Raw genomic sequence first — 17,598 nt, 5'->3', positions numbered from 1 at the left:
CACCAAACGAGGGTATTGCAGAGAAAAGTCTTCCTTCCTTCAGTAGCTGGAGTAACAGACCACATCCGAGACACCGGCGGGTGGGAGCGCGTGGGAGCAACATGCAGCCTCTAGGGTTGGTCACTGCCACCACTGCTAGGAGCACAGGGCCACTTCCCATTGTTTCAGTCTTCACAACCTCCAGAGACAGAGTTCTGACATCACCCCCCGCTGTAAACATCTAATTCTTCCTCTTCTAAGCACATCCTGCATCCAGGATTGCACTAAGTCATTCATAAGGTTTCTGTGAAACTCAACATGTTCACAAAGTAGCTTTCCCGACAGGAACGTTGCTCCCTGTCTCCTACAGCCCGTTGCTGTTCCTGTGGCTCAGGGGTGGCTTGGAAAGCTCTACAACTGTTGAGCGAGACTTATTGAGAAACTTTGGAGCCCGGCGCAGCAGCCTCTGTGCCTCGGTAAAAGCCTCTGTCAGCTCCTTTTTCCACTGAACAAATTCTGGGTCACTCTGAAAGAGATAGAGAAGTAGTTTGGCACTTCGTAATAAACTGCCAACAGCATCTTCTCCCTTAGAGAGCACTTCAAGCAACTTATTTTAATTTTCCAAAGGGATGAGCAACTCTGGCTACTGCAAACGTGCAGCCCTTGGCTCCTCTGTCACCCCAGCCAGGCAAGGTGGCAGCAGCTGCAGCTGCTTAAGATGCCTGCAGGACTCACTACCATGAACTAACTGCAGTGAGACCCATGCCAACAAGGCCTTCAAAGACCACACAGGTTGAAAAGTTTTGAAGTTTGTAACTATATATTAAGCTGCACTCACTGGCCCAAATACCACTGAAAACCCTGACAGAAACTGGGACAGTTGCAGCTTTCCCACTTTCAAAATGCTAGTGTAACAAAAACTCCCCAGGTTTGCTGAGGTTCACCCTTCCTTCATGAAGCACCCTTAGTTAGCACATAATTGAAGACATGAAAAAGTTTTTCATTGTCTTATTATACACAAAACAATGTGATTAACAGCTATGGAAAAAAAAAAGTGGCTCACCTCACACTGTAAGACAAACTGTTTTCCTCCTTTAATTCTCAGTAAGATGCATTTCTTATCTTTAATTTGTGTTTCTTCAACAGATACTATTTGTTCCATTGTCAGGAGGTTTTGCTGTAGCATTTGCAAAAATAAACCAGAGAGATGATGTGAAGAAAACTGCTGCCCATCAAATAAAGCCAGTATCTAATTTTTCTGGACTACCCACCTAAATCAAGTCATGAACCTTAAACAGTCACTACACATTTGTCATTTCTAAAGACTAGGTCATGAACTGGAGATAGATTATAAGGTAAGAGAGAGATTTAGCATGGGGCTTAGTTGCTTCAACAGAGACAACAAAATATAAGCTAGGAAAGCCAGTGCTGACAGCATGAAATAAGAATCTACAAATAGGTGTGTCCACAAACAAAATATTCAGTCTTCTCTCTCAAGAGAGTTACATATAATTTTATACATTTTTCAAACATTACTGCTGTTATTAAAAAAAGGGCAATCTTACTATGTCAAAGAGTTGAAAGAGAATATTTAAGCACTACATACTTAAAAAAGCAAGCATACACACCAGTTTGCAGAAAATTTTTTCCTACAGACTGTGAGAGGAGAACAGTCTCTTGCAATTCTAACACTTCACTTAACTAAGTCTACAAATGATCTGCCTAGCACATGATCACAGCTGGACTAAAGTTACTATAGCATTTTCTTTGAAATAAAATGCTATAGGATTTATGACCTTACCAGTTTATGTTTTTTTGTATAAATAGTCCAGAGGTCCTAAATGAAAAACAACACCATGAACTACCAAATTCCTTTAAAAAACATAACATGACAAAGTAAACAGGTTTCTCAAGTCAACTTTGTTTCCTCAGTGCAGTGTAGCTACCCATTAACTACAGTGATACTCAAGATAAGTTACTGAAATCCACTGGTCATTTACTCAGGCAAAACCCTCCTGGGGAGGTCTGTCTGGGTATGAGCTCTCAGATTTGCCTCAACATCCACCTGCCTTCCACTCCCTTGGAAGCTGCTGCTCTCCAGAGCAACCCACTCACCCGTGACTCGCCTTCTCCTCGCCATTCAAGTCGGTTGGGGAAGAGGTAAAAGTATCGACGCTGCCACTGGGTCAAGAAGGGGTTCCCCAGTTTCAGCATGTATCCATGCATAATGCAGTCCTTCCCAAGTGCATAATCTACAACAAGGGGATACATTAGCAGAGAAAACAAGGCACTGCCTCAAAGCATTTTACCAGCGTGCTGTGCTGGGGAAGGATATAGTTCTGCACACAAGGTGACCCAATGTGCTCCCACCAGGGCTTCCATCTGCACAGGCACCCACAGAGCCAGTTCTGCTCCAACCCCACGAGCCAATGTGGCTGCAGTACAGGAATAAAGAACAGAAACTGGTTCTTTAAAATATTACCTTATTGACTACGAAAGAATTGTACATCCAAAGTTCAGAGTTTGTGATGCAAAAACCTCATGCAAACAAGTGACGTTTGCTGGGAAGGATCTCCTGTTCTCCCTCCCAGCTCCCTTGTCATGAAATCAAATCCCACACACTCTTATCTGAGCACACAGCATAAACAAAACTGATGAAAGGTTGTAGATGATCATCTTTTAAAGGGAGTACAAAAGATTTTCCAAAACATTATGTCATCATACAGCATTTCAAAACGTTCAGAAATGTCTGAAGAAACACAATAGTAACTACATGAATTCAAACAGCTCCTGGTGAATGACAGTAATATGAGGGTCTGTTGTGTGGAACTTCAAACACATGAATTACTATCTAGCAGCAAAAGATGGAGAGAAGTGTATTTGACAGATTACCTTCCTCGTGGCCAAGCTGCTTATTTTTAGCCCTTTTTCTGGCCTCAATTTTATCTGTGTCTGCATTTACTGCATCATAAACAGTTTCTGCTACTTCTTGCTGCCAACGCTCCGATATTACCAGAGGGAAGTTCTTATATAATTCCTGGTCACTATCGAGCAACTTGCAAGAGAAAAACAACATAAAAACCCAACATTTTAGTAACTTTTACTACTCTTATCCCCAACAGTTAATATTTACCCATAGAACAGTATTATTTTAAAAGATCTATGAAACTCTAACCTTACCAGAACAGATACAAACAACAGAACACACATATATGGCTTTAAGCAAATACATTAATTTATACAGAGGACCAGCTGCCTGTTCAGAACTAGTTTGGTTTGATAGCCCTAAAGGCCTTACTTTGCTGTGTAATCAGTGTTAACAAATGTCTCATGGCATGAAAAACTTAGCACAAAGATCCCATGAAAAAATGAAAAGGTACCTTTTACACAATGAGGTCTTCTGAGCTTTCACAGCTTAATTTTACATTCTTAATAATTAACCTTCTAAATTCAGCAATGCATGCTGCAGACCTTGACTCTCCTGTTACATAGATTCTATTCTCCCCTAATCTTAACTACTGCACCTGAATTGAACTGTACTGAAGGAAACTAAAAGGACTGGACCTTCAGGAAGTTTGCTGCTCGACACAGCCACATTCTGGGTTTTGCCACCAGGCCTTTTAACACAGTACAAAAAGCAGCCCATGGTTTCCCTGTAGTATCATTAAGGTGTTTCCCTTGGGGTAAGTTTAAACTCTCTGTGGCCACTCCTCAGTTGCCTTGATCTCTGTCAATCAGTAGAGAAATGAGATTTGCTTTCACAGCAGGAAACCCATGCTGGACCTGAAGGCAGCAGCTGTGTCTGCAGTTGTGCATGAGGGGCTTCCTGGGACTCCTTAGGGCACTGGAGAGGGCAAAGCCAAGGGATCCATGGCTGGCTTTCCAGTTTGTAACTTTAAAGGACACGTGTTCCTCCTGATGTCACAGGACACTGCAGTGTAAATATCATCCAGAGGGTAAGGGAGGAGAGCAAGGCACCCAAAGCATCCCCGGGGGCAGAGACAGCTCCTGACACCTTCCTGGAAGCTGTGTGGGCTGGCTCAGAAGCACAGATTATTCAGCCCCTCCTGAAAGCCTGTGACTCTCCAGTGGAAGCACAGAGCAAAGAAGCTCTACGTGATTATCCCTCACTGACTCATGACTAAGAGTAAATTTACCTTATAGGCAGCCTGAACAAAGATCACGGGGAAGTCTGGCTACACAATTCACAGGCCTTGCTGGGAATATCTGGTCGCCTCAATAAAGGACACCTGGCTCCTCCTTTTTAAATGTTCCTTCAAATCCTGGCATTTCAGAATTCAGGAAACTGGAATCCTGTTAGACTAACACTGACACCAAAGATGTGTATTTTTCTGGGATAAAGAACATCTTGGGCTCTCTGCATTTCTCTTTAAACACAAAGTCTTTTCTGTGCCAACTTCGGTAATTAGAGCAGGTGACACTGACAGACAAGATCCTTCTTCAGCACAGTGAGTACTTAACACATTGGGGTTTTTTTTCTTATAAAGTTTAGAGCAATTAGTTTCTCTCCTGACTCACTTCTGCATTAATGAGAACCAAGTTTGATCTAGTGAAGAAATGTATGATAAAAATAATGCATGGGACAAACCCAAGACAAGCCTAGAATCACCTGTTGTCTCAAAGCACCAGGGCAGCTGCAGCAAAGGGGACAAATGGGCAGGGGTCAGCAGGGCACCTCCCACCCCCTCCATGCCAAAGGGGGCACAGCTTTAGCTTCCCATCCTGCCTTTACATTACTTTCATTACATTTTGGATAACACCAGAACCTCGAAGTTTCTTTTATCATTTTCCTACCATTCACACACAATTTGCCATTTGTAACAGTTCTCTCATCTAAGCTACCAGAAACAAATTACAAATTCTAAAACTAAGTATCATTAAGTATTCTTGAAAATCTGAGGATTTCCCAGCAGTTGTCTGACCATTTAAAATACTGTTTTTATCACACAAAACTTTTGATAGGAAGGTAGATTTCAGCCCATCTAAAATATAAAACATAAGGACTTGGCAAGCAACAACAGACCAGCCAGCCCAAGCCTCCCCTTTCGTAACAGAATGAATTAGGTTTCCATATTTGAAAGCAATTCCTTGCCTATTCAGTAGCCCCTGAAGCAAAGGAATGACACACTGTCCTGGTTTGGGCCAGGATGAGGACAATTTTCTTTTTACTTTCAGTAAATCCTGGCTCAAACCAGGACACATATACACACGAGAAGTGAAGCCCAGCAGCCCCAATGCTGTTCTCTACCTGTCACTTAAAGCTGTGTACCTTAATGCCTTTAGTGTCCTCTTCATCAAATGATCCAATATCAAAAGCATCTGCTGCATTTACTTCTCCTCGGGGAGGAATCAATGGTGGAGGATACTAGAAATTAAAATTAGAGTAATTAAAAGACAAATTAATGGACACAATTTCAATCCATTCTGTAGATCCATGTGGTGTTTTTATTTTTTTGCACAAATTATGTATGTCTGTTTAAAGGTGTGTCCCCTGAAATTAAATTTCTCTCAGTGAAATTCTCCACTCCTTTAAGAAACAGTCCTCCAAGAACTTTGGGAAAAACCCCACAGCTGAGAGCTCAGAAGAAGCTACAGAGTCCTTGGGCCCTGAAGAAGTCATAACTGAGCACTACCAATCAGGAAGACCTGTAGTAATTAATACACAGCAGTTTTCAGCAACAATCCTTCACAAATCTGTGCAAGTGAGTACCTGTGCTGGGGACTAGAACCCTGAAGTTTTCTGCCCATTACTGGCTTATTTTTCATTTTACAGCTTTACCAAGTAAGCTAAGTTTACTGTATCTTAATCCCTTACCTTTTGTAAATAGACTTGCTGCCAATCAATGCCTTTGAAAAAAGGATGTTCTTTTACTTCTTGTGCACTGCAAAATAAAAATAGCTCAACTCAAGAAAATGAAGGGGCTTTTCAGATGTACTGGAGGAATATAAAGCCTTCAAAGGTCACATTTATATAATTTGAAAACATCAGTAAAATGCTCCCTTTTTCAAGAAACCTTCCTAAGTAAACACCATCCCATGTAAGGATGAATGCAGAGAACTTGGGGGAATTTTTTAATGACAGAAATGCTCCAAAAATTTGTCTAAACCAAAGGAAGCTGAAATGTAACTCCATGCAACAGCACTTTTTAATGTTCTCTCTCCAAAATTGAAATAATCAGAAGAGGAAGCAGATTTTTACTTGAAGTGACTTAATTCATTTAGAGAGAAGTGGAAATTTTTCAAGGAAGTGGTCCAAGGAGAAGACAACACCTACCTTCTTCCTTGGCATCCAAGTCTCTTGCTTACATCCCGCTGCAGGAGCCCTTCCAACAGTGACTTCAGTTCAGGAGAAAACGACTCTGGTAGCTCCACATTCTACAGAAAACAGAAGTACAAAAGACACATTTAATCACAGAAGTAGTGTGATCTGCTTCCCCCACCTAGAAGAGCAGCTTTTCTTTGTGTTTGCAAACAACTCTTCCCTGTGTGCATAAGCCTTCTCAGAAATCAGCCTACAGGGTTCCCATCTGCAGAGGAAAGGGGAGCCCAGTGACCAAGAGGAATCAGCTGGAAGTGCCACCAGGCTCCTTACCACGGTGAGCGTCATCCGGTCGATCTCGTGCTTGTCTTTGGTTTTGTGCTGTCTGAAAGGGCTGTGGCTGCAGGAATAAGAAACACACTGTAAGCGTAAAGCTGTAACACAGCTGCAGAGCTGGCAGAGAGATATCATTTTAGATAACATGTAATATGTCACATATTAGTATTTCAAGGGACAACGATGAGGCCCAGGCTCAAAACCCAAAGCACATAGGACATGAAAGTTCTCTCACCCTCTCAGCAGCTTGAAAAGCATGCAGCCCAAGGAGAACCAGTCAGCACTGCTGTCGTAGGCTGTTCCCTTCTGGAGCACCTCAGGAGCCATGTATCCATGGGTACCTCTGAGGAGCAGAAAAGGACACCACCCTGATTACAACCAGAGCTATCATTGTAAAAAAACCAAAACAACCAAACTTAAAAAACCCATAACAACAGCATTTTCCCAATAAAATAGCCTAACTGAAAGAAAATAAATTTAAAACATAATTTGATTTTGCTTCTCCTTTAGCCATACATGCAGGAGCATGTTCTCTGTGCTGTCTCCATGTGTTGTGCTGTCTCCTCCCAGCTCAGCCCTGTGTGCCAGATCCAACACCAAGACACCTCCTCCCCACGGCATCGCTGGTCACCACCAGGAAGCAGCCACCATGTCCTGCTGCTTTAACCCCTGACAGAAGCTGAACTGTAGAACTTTTTCAAAAGCTACTCAATTGCAAATCTTTTCAGATGTGGCAGGATGAAGTTTTCCTTTTTACATAAATTCTGTGACTATGTCAGGGCAAATGAAGACCTAAGAATAAAATGTGCCAGGTAAGATATGGAATCCACACACAACTCAAGAAATTCAGATCCCAGTTATGACCTGATGCCAAGAGGCAAAAAGGAACACAATTTGTTTCCTGTTCTACATAGGTCCAGGAAGAGAAAGACAGAAAAAAAATTCCTGTTTTTTAGTCTGTTTCAGAGTATTTTGTTATCCATTTAGGACAATTAAAACAATCTGGTACTTTAACTCAGGTTTTTGTCTTCTCTGAACAGTGAATCACCTCAAAATAATGTGTCATCTTCCAGCCATGCCTACACATCAGCTGCTACAACTGTGCAGAAAAACAGAAAGAGCCTCAAAAACTGTATTAGAGTATCCAGCTTTGTTGTGCTGTAACACAAGCCTGTGCCATGCAAGTGTGATTTTTCTTCCTTTAGACAAAGTTAAATTATGCAGACACATGAAGGACTTATTTGGTCGTGATTTTACATGCAGCAAAGCTCCCACATGTAATACTTACACACTAGCATGTGGCTTCTTTTTGGAAAAATCACAAGCCAGCCCAAGGTCTGATATCCTCACGTGCCCATGCTCATCCAGCAAGATGTTCGCAGGCTAGAAATGCACAGACACAGGTCACTGCTTGGTCGCTTTCAGTGCCAGAACTACAGACTCACAGAACACAGTAATTCAAACATCAATACTCTCTGGTAACTGCCTGTTTGGGGTTTTTTTTTGCATCAATGTAACAGACACTCTGAGGGAGCACCACCTTCAACTCCAGGGGAGATTATGAAATACTGACAAGTAGCAGAAGTGAAAGAACAGGCAAGGTGTGAAACTGAAAGGACATGAAGGAATCAATCTGTTCTGGCCTCAAGTCGACGCTGCTTTTGGTTCTCTCACAGCAGGCTCTGTGTGTTGCTCTCACAGCCTTTACTTGCAATCTACATCCTGTGCTCTCCATGCAGATTTTCTCCCCACTTTTGCTGTAACCTGGCTCCTGGACACCTCTGCCAGAGAAGTCCTCAACTGCCCAAACATCAGGGAAACATCCCCCAAGCAATGGTCTTCCTGTTAGTTCCCCTTCACACACACTCCTGTTCCAGGGCCCTCAGAAACCATGAGCTCCCTAATTCAACAGCATCACTAAGATGGCAAGTGAGGTAAATAACACTGCACAGGGTTTATTCTGACCCCAAGGAAGCATCTCCCAGGCTGGTTAAACTAGATAATAGCACAGGTTGGAACTATGTTGAAGAATTACTAGAAAATTCAGCCCAAGATAAACAAATTATCTGTATTCTTTCCAAGAAGAGGTTTCAGGGGAAACATTTCATTGAATTCATCAACACCTCTGGATTATTTGTTGCTGCCTAACACAGTTACTCTGCTAACCATTACCTTTAGGTCTCTGTACACAACAAAGCGATTGTGCATGTGTTCTAAACCCAGGATGATCTCAGTAGCATAAAACCTCATTTCTTTTTCAGAAAACACTCCATGTTGGGAGAGGTGGTAGTGCAAATCTCCTCCTAAAATTAGAATAATTGACATGCAATTAAAAGAAAATACAGGTACCCAACCTTACATTCTGCAAGTACACATGCTGACAAAATACCAAAGCAAGTTAATAAATACATTTGATACATCTGAAACACCATTTAAAAAGTGCATTTACTTCATACACACTTGCATTCAGTGGCTAATCCCACAACTGAGCCTTAATGCAAAGTTTTTCCACAGCAGGTAAAATGCAGGCACATACACAGGGTTCTGGAGAACTGAATCAATCAGCATCTAGAACAGCCCAGGGAGGGGCCTTGAGAGGTCAGCAGGGACAATATATTCAGATAATCCTGCTGGGGATGTTTTCATACTTTGCTACTGAAAGAACAGGCACAATAGAATGTCACTCTGAGCTAATCCTCACCAGTCACGTATCAAACTGTGAATATTACTAGAAAACTGCTTCTGATCAAGCTACAAAATTCAACTAATTGACCAACTACCTGAATTTGACCTGCAACTTAGACTGTAATGAGAATCTTCACTTGCAAAACCCCCAAAGCCAGTCTGTTCTGTACATTCCCTGGTTGAGATTAATTTACTCTTCCTGCTCCATTTGACCTGCAACTTAGACTGTAATGAGAATTCACTTGTACATTCCCTGGTTGAGATTAATTCACTCTTCCTGCTCTCAGGCTGATGCTTCAAACCTCAGATTATTTTTCCCTTGTTCTCCTTATGATCTCAGCAAGTCCTTCTGCCAATACCTCAGTGATGATCCCATCAGCTGCATGAGCCTTGCTTACCATTCATCAGGTCCAGGATGAAGCAGAGTTTGTCAGGGGTGTGGAAGGCATAGGTCATACACACTATAAAAGGACAGTCCTAGAAGGAGAGGAGCATAGAGTTCAGTTCAGGCAATAAGCCAGCAATTTAGGGAGGCTAAAAATACATGGGACATTTTCCTATTATATTTGCCAATATTAATAATAGATTTCTCAAGTAATTTTTGTACTAATCTACCTGCTCTGATGCTTCACTAACAGTTTGGAGATCTTAGATTTTGCTATCTCCTTTAAATAGAAAAATAAAAAGAGCTACAAGTAACCAAAGGCTTAAAAAAATGCACATAGCATCACTATCTTCTGGAGACTTTCAACTAGAGCACATTATAAAAATATTTACCTGAGTTTGCACTGGACTTACATGAAAGTTACACTAAAGCTAACCAGCTTTGGGCCAGCTTAAAAAAAATGGAGCTGTTACACAAAGTGTAAAGGATACACACTATTTCCTGTGATTGCTGTTGGAGAATCTGAGTCACAGCAGATTCCAAATCCCAAAGGAAAGATTATTTTATCCTCACCTATATGTTAACTCCAGCTACTCTGGCAAGAGCCTGTGCAGGCTGCTGAACTGCTCCCTGGCTCCCAGCAGTGTTTGCAAGAGGTGATTAAAAGGAACATCCATGACTAGGAAGGAGTCACAACTCAAAACACGTTTGCAATAAAGCTAGAACAGCAAGGGCCAGACTGTGCAAAACCCTGAAAACAAGGGTGGTGGGTGCAGATTTAGGAAGGTCACTGGATTTCTTTTCTCCCTCTTGATGCACTTTAACCTGAATTCACACAGATGTTTTAGAAGAGCAGATGTTAAGGAAAAGACAGCTGGAAAAGCACCTCTTTACTGCCAGTGCCCTGCTCGGTGTGCTGGCACCTCTGGAACGTCATGGCGGGAACTCGGCAGGAAGAGGCTAATTAAAAGGGAGGTGGCTATTACCTGGTTGACCCATTCCCCAAAGCCATCTGAAACCAGGACTGCTGGGTAGGTCTACAAGGAAAACTGAAGGAAGGGCTATGGAGGGAGGAGGGAAGGGCTCAGGGCCTGGCCCTGAGGCACTGGGAGAGGGAAGGGAGCCAAGAGGGGCTCAGCCAGGACACCACGCAGGAAGCACAAATAACGTGACTTGGAACAATGTGCTAATTATGGCAGTATTGATAGTGAAAGCTTTGGGAATCTCTTACAGGAACTCGTTTCCTTCCCAATTTAGAAGCAGCAAAACAGGGCGGCCTTGGGCAGAGCAGAGGCTGCCAGGCCCAGCAGGAAAGGGAGGGAACATCCACGCCATCCTTGCAGGCACAGCTCACACCGGTTCATCCTTCCACAAAACCTCCTAGGGTTGAGATGCAAAGCTCTATCTGCTCCCCTGTAACCCCCAACAGCTCCCACACCACTTGGGCTGATCCTGCAGCAATGTTCAAACCTAACTGTATTTTATACACAAAATTCTGCAGGCATCTGAAACATCCTGCAGAAACGTGCAGGGAAAGTGAGTTGTTAAATGCCCCTGGAAACAAGGAGACCACAGGCAAGCATTTTGGCAGCTACCAAAGATACCTCAAAAACTCTGCACTGCTCATAACTCTGGTTTATTGCAGTTACCACTTAGCTCCAGAACAAAAGCTTTAGTAGAGTTATTCAGTTAATTTTCTGAATCAACTGGATAAATCAGAAGTGTCCCCAGGCAGGCTTCCTATAACCTTAGAGCAATCTGATAATCCAGCAGGATTTAAAGTGCCTCCCTCGCCATCCAGCCACAGGGCACTCAAATCTGGGAGCTCCCTATTCATGGAGTAGTTGTGAATGCCAAAATTTTAGGTGGATTAATGAGAATGATGACACAAACGCATGTGTAATCTGCACAGCTGTTATTATGTATTTTGCAGAGACATCTGGAATCCCAGTTAAATGACTAATTGTACAATGATGAACTTTCCAGTTCCATTCTGTTCTGGGCAGCACATCCATCCTGTCGCTGGGGAAGGCACACACCACTCAAACCAAACAGCTTAGATCCAGGAACGCAATTAATTATCTTATTCTACCATTTTCAAACCTACTGAATTCGGCATATTCAAAAACTCTGGTGTCTCTAGCACCAGCAGGTGTATCCAGCCTGAATGGGTGGCACTTGGCACAACATCTCTTTTCAAACTCTTTCACATTTCTGAGAACCCAGAGAAGTTACACTCTAATGAACTAATAATCCTTTTTAAAAACTCAAACAACCAAACCCAAAAGGTTTATCTTGCTTTTCTGTTGCTAAATGACTGACTGTGCACTGCCAGGGAAGAAAACCAGCTTCACCATTAGCTGCCTGGTGAACACTTTTCTTTCTGAACTGCTAGACATGAAAATTCACATTCAGTACTGAGCAGCAGAATCACAAATCCAAGTTAATAGGACAATTATTACTAATTTGCCTAGATTTCTTGTCTAGTCTCCACCAGAGAGATTCACCCAACTGGCTCTCAAGACCCCTGACACTTCTGGACAAGCCATAAATACTCTCTGGTGAAAAGGGTTAACTTGATTTAAAAGTCTAATCAATAAATCAGTCAATTCACAGGTAAAAGAACAAATAGATACTTTCCAGTCCTTTCTCTATGCTCAAGCCAAATACAAATGCAATTCTGTGGTAAAGGACATTCCCTTCTCATTTCTGTAAGCACCCAAACTGAGAAGCAAGCTTGATTTTCCCTTCTTAGTCCAGACACATTGCTAGAATCAGGGGGAAGGTTCCAGAGGGATTTAACTTCAGCATGCCCCACAACTCAACTGATGTATTACATATAAAAGCTGTTATATTAAATGAGAAAAATAAATAATAACAAATCAATGATACTTACTCCTGTACTGACAAGTGACAGCATAATTCTTTCATTTAAGGCTAATGTTTCTCCTTGCTTCATCTTGATTCTCTTCTTATCTAAACATTTCATTGCATACCTGAAAATATGAATGGTTCAGAAAAAGCACCAGAAAACATTTCCTGCTATAGTCAGTATTACTCCCTAGCAGTTATGCCATGCACACTTACAGCATCCTGCAAGCAAGCACCTTTAAAGACTTCAATCTGCCACTCAAAACATCATTACATGACTAAACAAAACAATAACCAAAATCTCACAGAATTAAAGCAGTTTCAATAGAAGCCCTTTCACAGAGAAATGTGCTTTCACAGATAATTCTGTGTCCAAACAACCAGTGATATAGGAAGGACATTTATACATCCATTCTTCAGTATCTGCAAGCCAGGATTTGCAGGAGGAATTACAGCACAGATACCCTATTAAAGTTCCGTTTAATTCTAACACTTTCAACTCTAGCAGGACAGTACCATCTTGAACACATGCTGAGCAGTGGGGAGGGGTTTAAGTTTTATTTCCACTGAAAGAAAGGTCTTTGAAAGCAGGAAAGCTTTTTAATCTTCTACCATCCGTATTACACGATTCAGTAACATTTTGCTCAAAAAAGAGTGTGACCCCAAGGACCATCAGCACGAGCAGGACATCACTCAGCCTGCCATCCCCGTGACACGAGGTGAGCCAACTACTGCATGTTCCTCCACACAACATTCCCTGACAAGGGCAGCCATGGGTTTTTTAGGCCTTTCATTTAAAAATATGCTCAGGAGAAGAACCCTGTTCCAGCCCTGCCACCAACCGCGCGGGCTGTGCCCACTCCGCACGCACCTCATCCCGGCTGTGCCCCTGCACCAGCCACCCCAGCCCTGCCCGGGGGGACAGTGACCATCAACCTACTGGAATCTGAACCTTCCAAAACAAGGGATATATGCACAGCACGTGTTTGTGTTGAGGAGCCTGCAAGCAATGGCTACAAATAACATTTCACACGCTACCCTTCACTTCTGCTTTGACCTCCCTGCTCCCAGCGAGTGACTGGGGCTGTTGAAGACCAACTGGAATCAAGTATCTGCTCCTGACATCATGCTCCAAAAGCCCTGCCATCCCTCCTGCTGGACTGCTTTCTGCATTGTGCTCCTGGCCCCTATTTCCATGCCCTTGAAGGAGGTGATGTGAAAGAAGCCTCAGGTGTGTCTTGGTGGGTTAGTGGAACACCGATGGCAGTTACCTTCGAGGGGTGGCTTCCCAAGCTCCTTGCAGGCAGTAAGTGCAGCAGAGGCAGCCATCTAGAGTGGACGGGATCTGGATTAGGGATGGGTAAACAGGTTTGGATTAAGAAAGAACTAAACCAAACCTCTACCCAGAAACTGAACCTAATCTTGAGTTTTGATTCAAATTGGAAAAAAATGTTTGGTTCTCCCACATTTCACTTCCCTTCACTCTGTTGATTATATCTGATTAAAACTGTGCTGTGCTTCCCTTGCTAGTCCCAAGGTTTATCCACCTCCTGCCAGCACAAAACTCAGACATGAAAATGCCTGGGAACCTGAGAACTACCTGTTCAGGGCAGACACCTGCTCGGTGTGGCTCAAGCTAAAGAAAACATTTCTTTCAGTACAGGGACAACTTAATGAGTTACACATGAACAAAAAAGCACCAAAGCAAGAATTAAGACAGTAACGTTAGTAACAGTATTAATATAAGTATTTAAGGTCACTGCAAAAATACTGAGCACAACAGCAACGTCAGGATGCCTCCCACTTGTTAATAGCATAGAAGTTTATTATCAAGGATGCCAAGCACACACGAGTGCCAGTGCAGCCAGCTGCAACAGCCAAGCCCTGGCACTTCACACATGCCATGCTTACTTAGGAGAGAGATGTTTAATGATGGTCCTTGGACTAAAATTATTAAGAGAAGAGCAAGATGAAAAGGGGGACTGGGGGGGGGCAGAGTGTAAACAAATTAATAAATAGCTAGATGTTGAGAACAATTCTTTAAATGAATGCCCAGATGTTCAAAACAGGGCAACACGGGACAGTTGTGCCTCACTGCTGATTAGGAGAAGTGTGTGAATGGTAAGACCAGAAAAAGGAAAAACACAAAGGTTGACCTTGGAGCTCCCCTTGAGAGCTCTGTTACTCAGAAGTTCAAACTGGAAGGATATTCTTCCAAACAGGAGCAAGGATCACTGCTTTCGCCACTGCTCACTGGGGCAGAAACTTATGGAACTACACAAATCTGGGATACCACAGCCAGAATCTGCCCAGGCATGACCCTGCAGACAGAACAGCACTGAGGTCATGTTCCTGTCATCCTCCAACCCTGCGTCAGCACCAGGCCCATGATGCCAAGAGGAACCTTCAGCAGAGGAGAGGCAGCACCTCCCACATCACCACAGCTTCCACAGGAATATCCTTCTGTCAGGCTCTGATCCAGGGAATCGTTTAAGCACACATTTAATTTTACACAGGTGCAGTCTCCATTAATTTTGACAAGACCATTTACATGAGGGATGTGCTTAGGACCTCTGCTGGGCTGAGCCCCAACACACAGCACATAACAGGATCAAGTATCAAATTAAGCTTAAAGATGATCCAGAAATCAGGACCTCTTGGGATAAAATTGAATTACAAATACAGTAACATGATGCTGCTTTCCAGTGATTTTATAAGAAACAATGAGAAGGATTTCCTTACTAGTTCATTTTTACAATTAGCTCTAAAACAGTATGTATATACTCACATTTTTCCAGTGTCTGCTTTTCTGCAACCATACACTTCACCAAATCCCCCTCTTCCTATTATTCTATGTACACTAAAATCATTCATGGTCAGCTGTAAATGCAAAAAAAAAAACCAAAACAAAACAAAACACAGTTCATTTTTCAGCACTAACAAAGCTTACTGTAAAAACATCAAATTAAACATATCTATTAATGTGTTAAGGTACTTAACTACTGTAACTCATGCAGCATTGATTGCTTTGGAAAAAGGAGCCCCTTGCTGTTTGTGTTTCCAGGCTCTCACAAGCACTCCACTCTGAAGCACAAAGCAGATGAATGAGGCTGCTGCTGCCAAGGTCTGAGAGTCTCATCTCTAGAGCAGCCTGCAGAGAGCAGGGTGGCTTTTAGAGACCAGCTGGGGAAGAGCAGAGTGAGGGAACAGCAGCAGAGGTGAGGGGTGTCAGGGACAAAGGGGAAGGAGACAGAGGGTGTCTGGGAGCAGCAGCTCTGGTAGCTCCCTTCCTTTCAGCTATTACAAAAATCCAAAAGCTATTAACTCAAGACAGGCAGAAGGACATCCAGAAAGGGATGGTTAGGACAGCACATCTAAGAATAGCAGAGCAGCTCAGTGACATTCACTGCACTCCTTAATAAGCCTTCTCAGAAGCAGAATTCAAACATGAACATTTTCTTCCCTGTATCAGCCTTTAGACAAGATAAATGTACTTGCAAGTACTTACGTGAATATTTAGCTCCACGTTTTTCCATTGACAAAATCTAGTAAACTTGTCACTGTGGAAAAAAAAGTTTAAAAGTTGTCTTGAGTACTGGGTAAAGTATGATAGGAAATATCAAGACTGATGTTTAAAATGAAGGTTGCAGCAGGGTGTGTGGTGCCACTCAGTAAACGAGGGCCTTCCCTTCCAACAACTGTAACCCCACCCCCACCAAGAAAAACAATTACTAGGCAGTGCTCACTTCATATTCTACATCCTCATAAGAGAAAGATGTCAGATAACCTTCCCCCTTTAACATTAAGTGCTCACTGTGTCCTCACATCTCTCAGGCAGTTTTTAATTTTTAAAAACAACTAAGTTTGGAACTAACAAATATTTAAATCATATAAAGAGAAAGATAATTACAAGAAAATAGAGGCAGCTCAATTTATATTAATGAAGTTCCATGTACTCCAAGGAACATTTTAAACTCCTTTTATCTTAAAATAGGAAAAACATCAATAATACCACAAGCTGTTGCCAAAAAAACCAGTTTCTCATTTCTACATAAATAATTCAGTATTTACTTTCAGAGGAAGTTCTATGGAGGCATTTTTACAATGACTTCAGTTTGGTGGCAGGACATATCTGGCTGTTGCTGGGAGCCTGCACACAGCAGTGGTGCCATTAAGGCTAAGGGCTGCTGGGCTGAACTGGGTCTATGCCTTGTGTTCCTCACCAGACCTTTTCTGCTAACTGCAGAGTGTCCAGACCCCCACCAGACTGACTGGCTCTTTCAGTCACACAGCAGGGATGGTTCCCCATGAGAACACACCACAAGAATACAGTTCTGTAGTTTTATACCTTTGAGATCAAACTGCAATCACTAATTACAACTGCTACACAGAGCAACAGAAGAACCTGTCACCTTTACAGCTTTTCCATAGACCCATCCTGACATACAACAAAGCCAGTCATTTGCAGGATCTTGCTGATCATACACTATTAGTTAAATGAACTGCACTAAAAATTTTTAGCCTTATTTTATAGCAATACTTGAGGGACCTGCTACGTAAGGTAGGAAGTTTGGGATAACATGTTATGTTCATACCTTTCCATAAATTTCTGAAATATTTTTCCCCGGAGACTATCACAGATTTCTTCTATATATGGCTAAAAAGAGTTAAGAAACACAATTAGCATTTAAACAGACAAATTGATCATGCAGTGCTCTCTATCACACACAACTCACACTGACTCTCCAAGACTACTGCATTTATGGAGCTTTCCTTGCAGAAGGCTCAATGAAGCACTGAAGTTTCATTTCACTTCACCTGAGTGGGTGCCCTGAGTCAAATAGAAAATATTTTAAAGACCTAGACTTGCAGTGTTTGCCTTGGGGGCTGCACAACACCCGCAGGCAGCACCTGCCCGTGGGTCAGTGTGGCAGGTCTCTTCTCCAATATATCTAAGTATAATACATGGTCACTTCCAACACTTCAGATCTCTTTGATGCTTCTCTCCTCTCTGTCCCCAGTAGGAATCCAGCACCTTCAATTCCCAAGTGGCTTTTCCTAG

At 42.5% G+C, this 17,598-nt stretch overlaps 1 protein-coding gene across 1 annotated transcript in view; it reads right to left on the bottom strand.

The window, feature by feature from the left end:
- Window positions 1-335: 335 nt before the first annotated feature.
- ADRBK2 (adrenergic, beta, receptor kinase 2) overlaps window positions 336-17,598 on the bottom strand; it is a 78,664-nt gene continuing 61,401 nt past the window's right edge. Inside the window, exons 7-22 of the mRNA XM_009996858.1 lie at window positions 17,132-17,193; window positions 16,045-16,096; window positions 15,325-15,416; window positions 12,562-12,661; window positions 9,679-9,757; window positions 8,768-8,898; window positions 7,884-7,978; window positions 6,831-6,938; window positions 6,593-6,659; window positions 6,275-6,375; window positions 5,816-5,882; window positions 5,270-5,365; window positions 2,872-3,034; window positions 2,095-2,231; window positions 1,043-1,156; window positions 336-505 (exon numbers count right to left, since the gene is read on the bottom strand). Of these exons, the coding sequence (XP_009995160.1) occupies window positions 344-505; window positions 1,043-1,156; window positions 2,095-2,231; window positions 2,872-3,034; window positions 5,270-5,365; window positions 5,816-5,882; window positions 6,275-6,375; window positions 6,593-6,659; window positions 6,831-6,938; window positions 7,884-7,978; window positions 8,768-8,898; window positions 9,679-9,757; window positions 12,562-12,661; window positions 15,325-15,416; window positions 16,045-16,096; window positions 17,132-17,193 (1,626 nt within the window). The 3' untranslated portion in view covers window positions 336-343. The remainder of the gene's footprint in view (window positions 506-1,042; window positions 1,157-2,094; window positions 2,232-2,871; window positions 3,035-5,269; window positions 5,366-5,815; window positions 5,883-6,274; window positions 6,376-6,592; window positions 6,660-6,830; window positions 6,939-7,883; window positions 7,979-8,767; window positions 8,899-9,678; window positions 9,758-12,561; window positions 12,662-15,324; window positions 15,417-16,044; window positions 16,097-17,131; window positions 17,194-17,598) is intronic.

The sequence above is a fragment of the Chaetura pelagica genome, unplaced genomic scaffold (genome assembly GCF_000747805.2).
Source record: "Chaetura pelagica isolate M959 unplaced genomic scaffold, ChaPel_1.0 scaffold294, whole genome shotgun sequence".
NCBI classification, from domain to species: domain Eukaryota; kingdom Metazoa; phylum Chordata; class Aves; order Apodiformes; family Apodidae; genus Chaetura; species Chaetura pelagica.
Note: the sequence above shows the minus strand (reverse complement) of the source record. Positions and strands in the feature narration are given on the sequence as shown.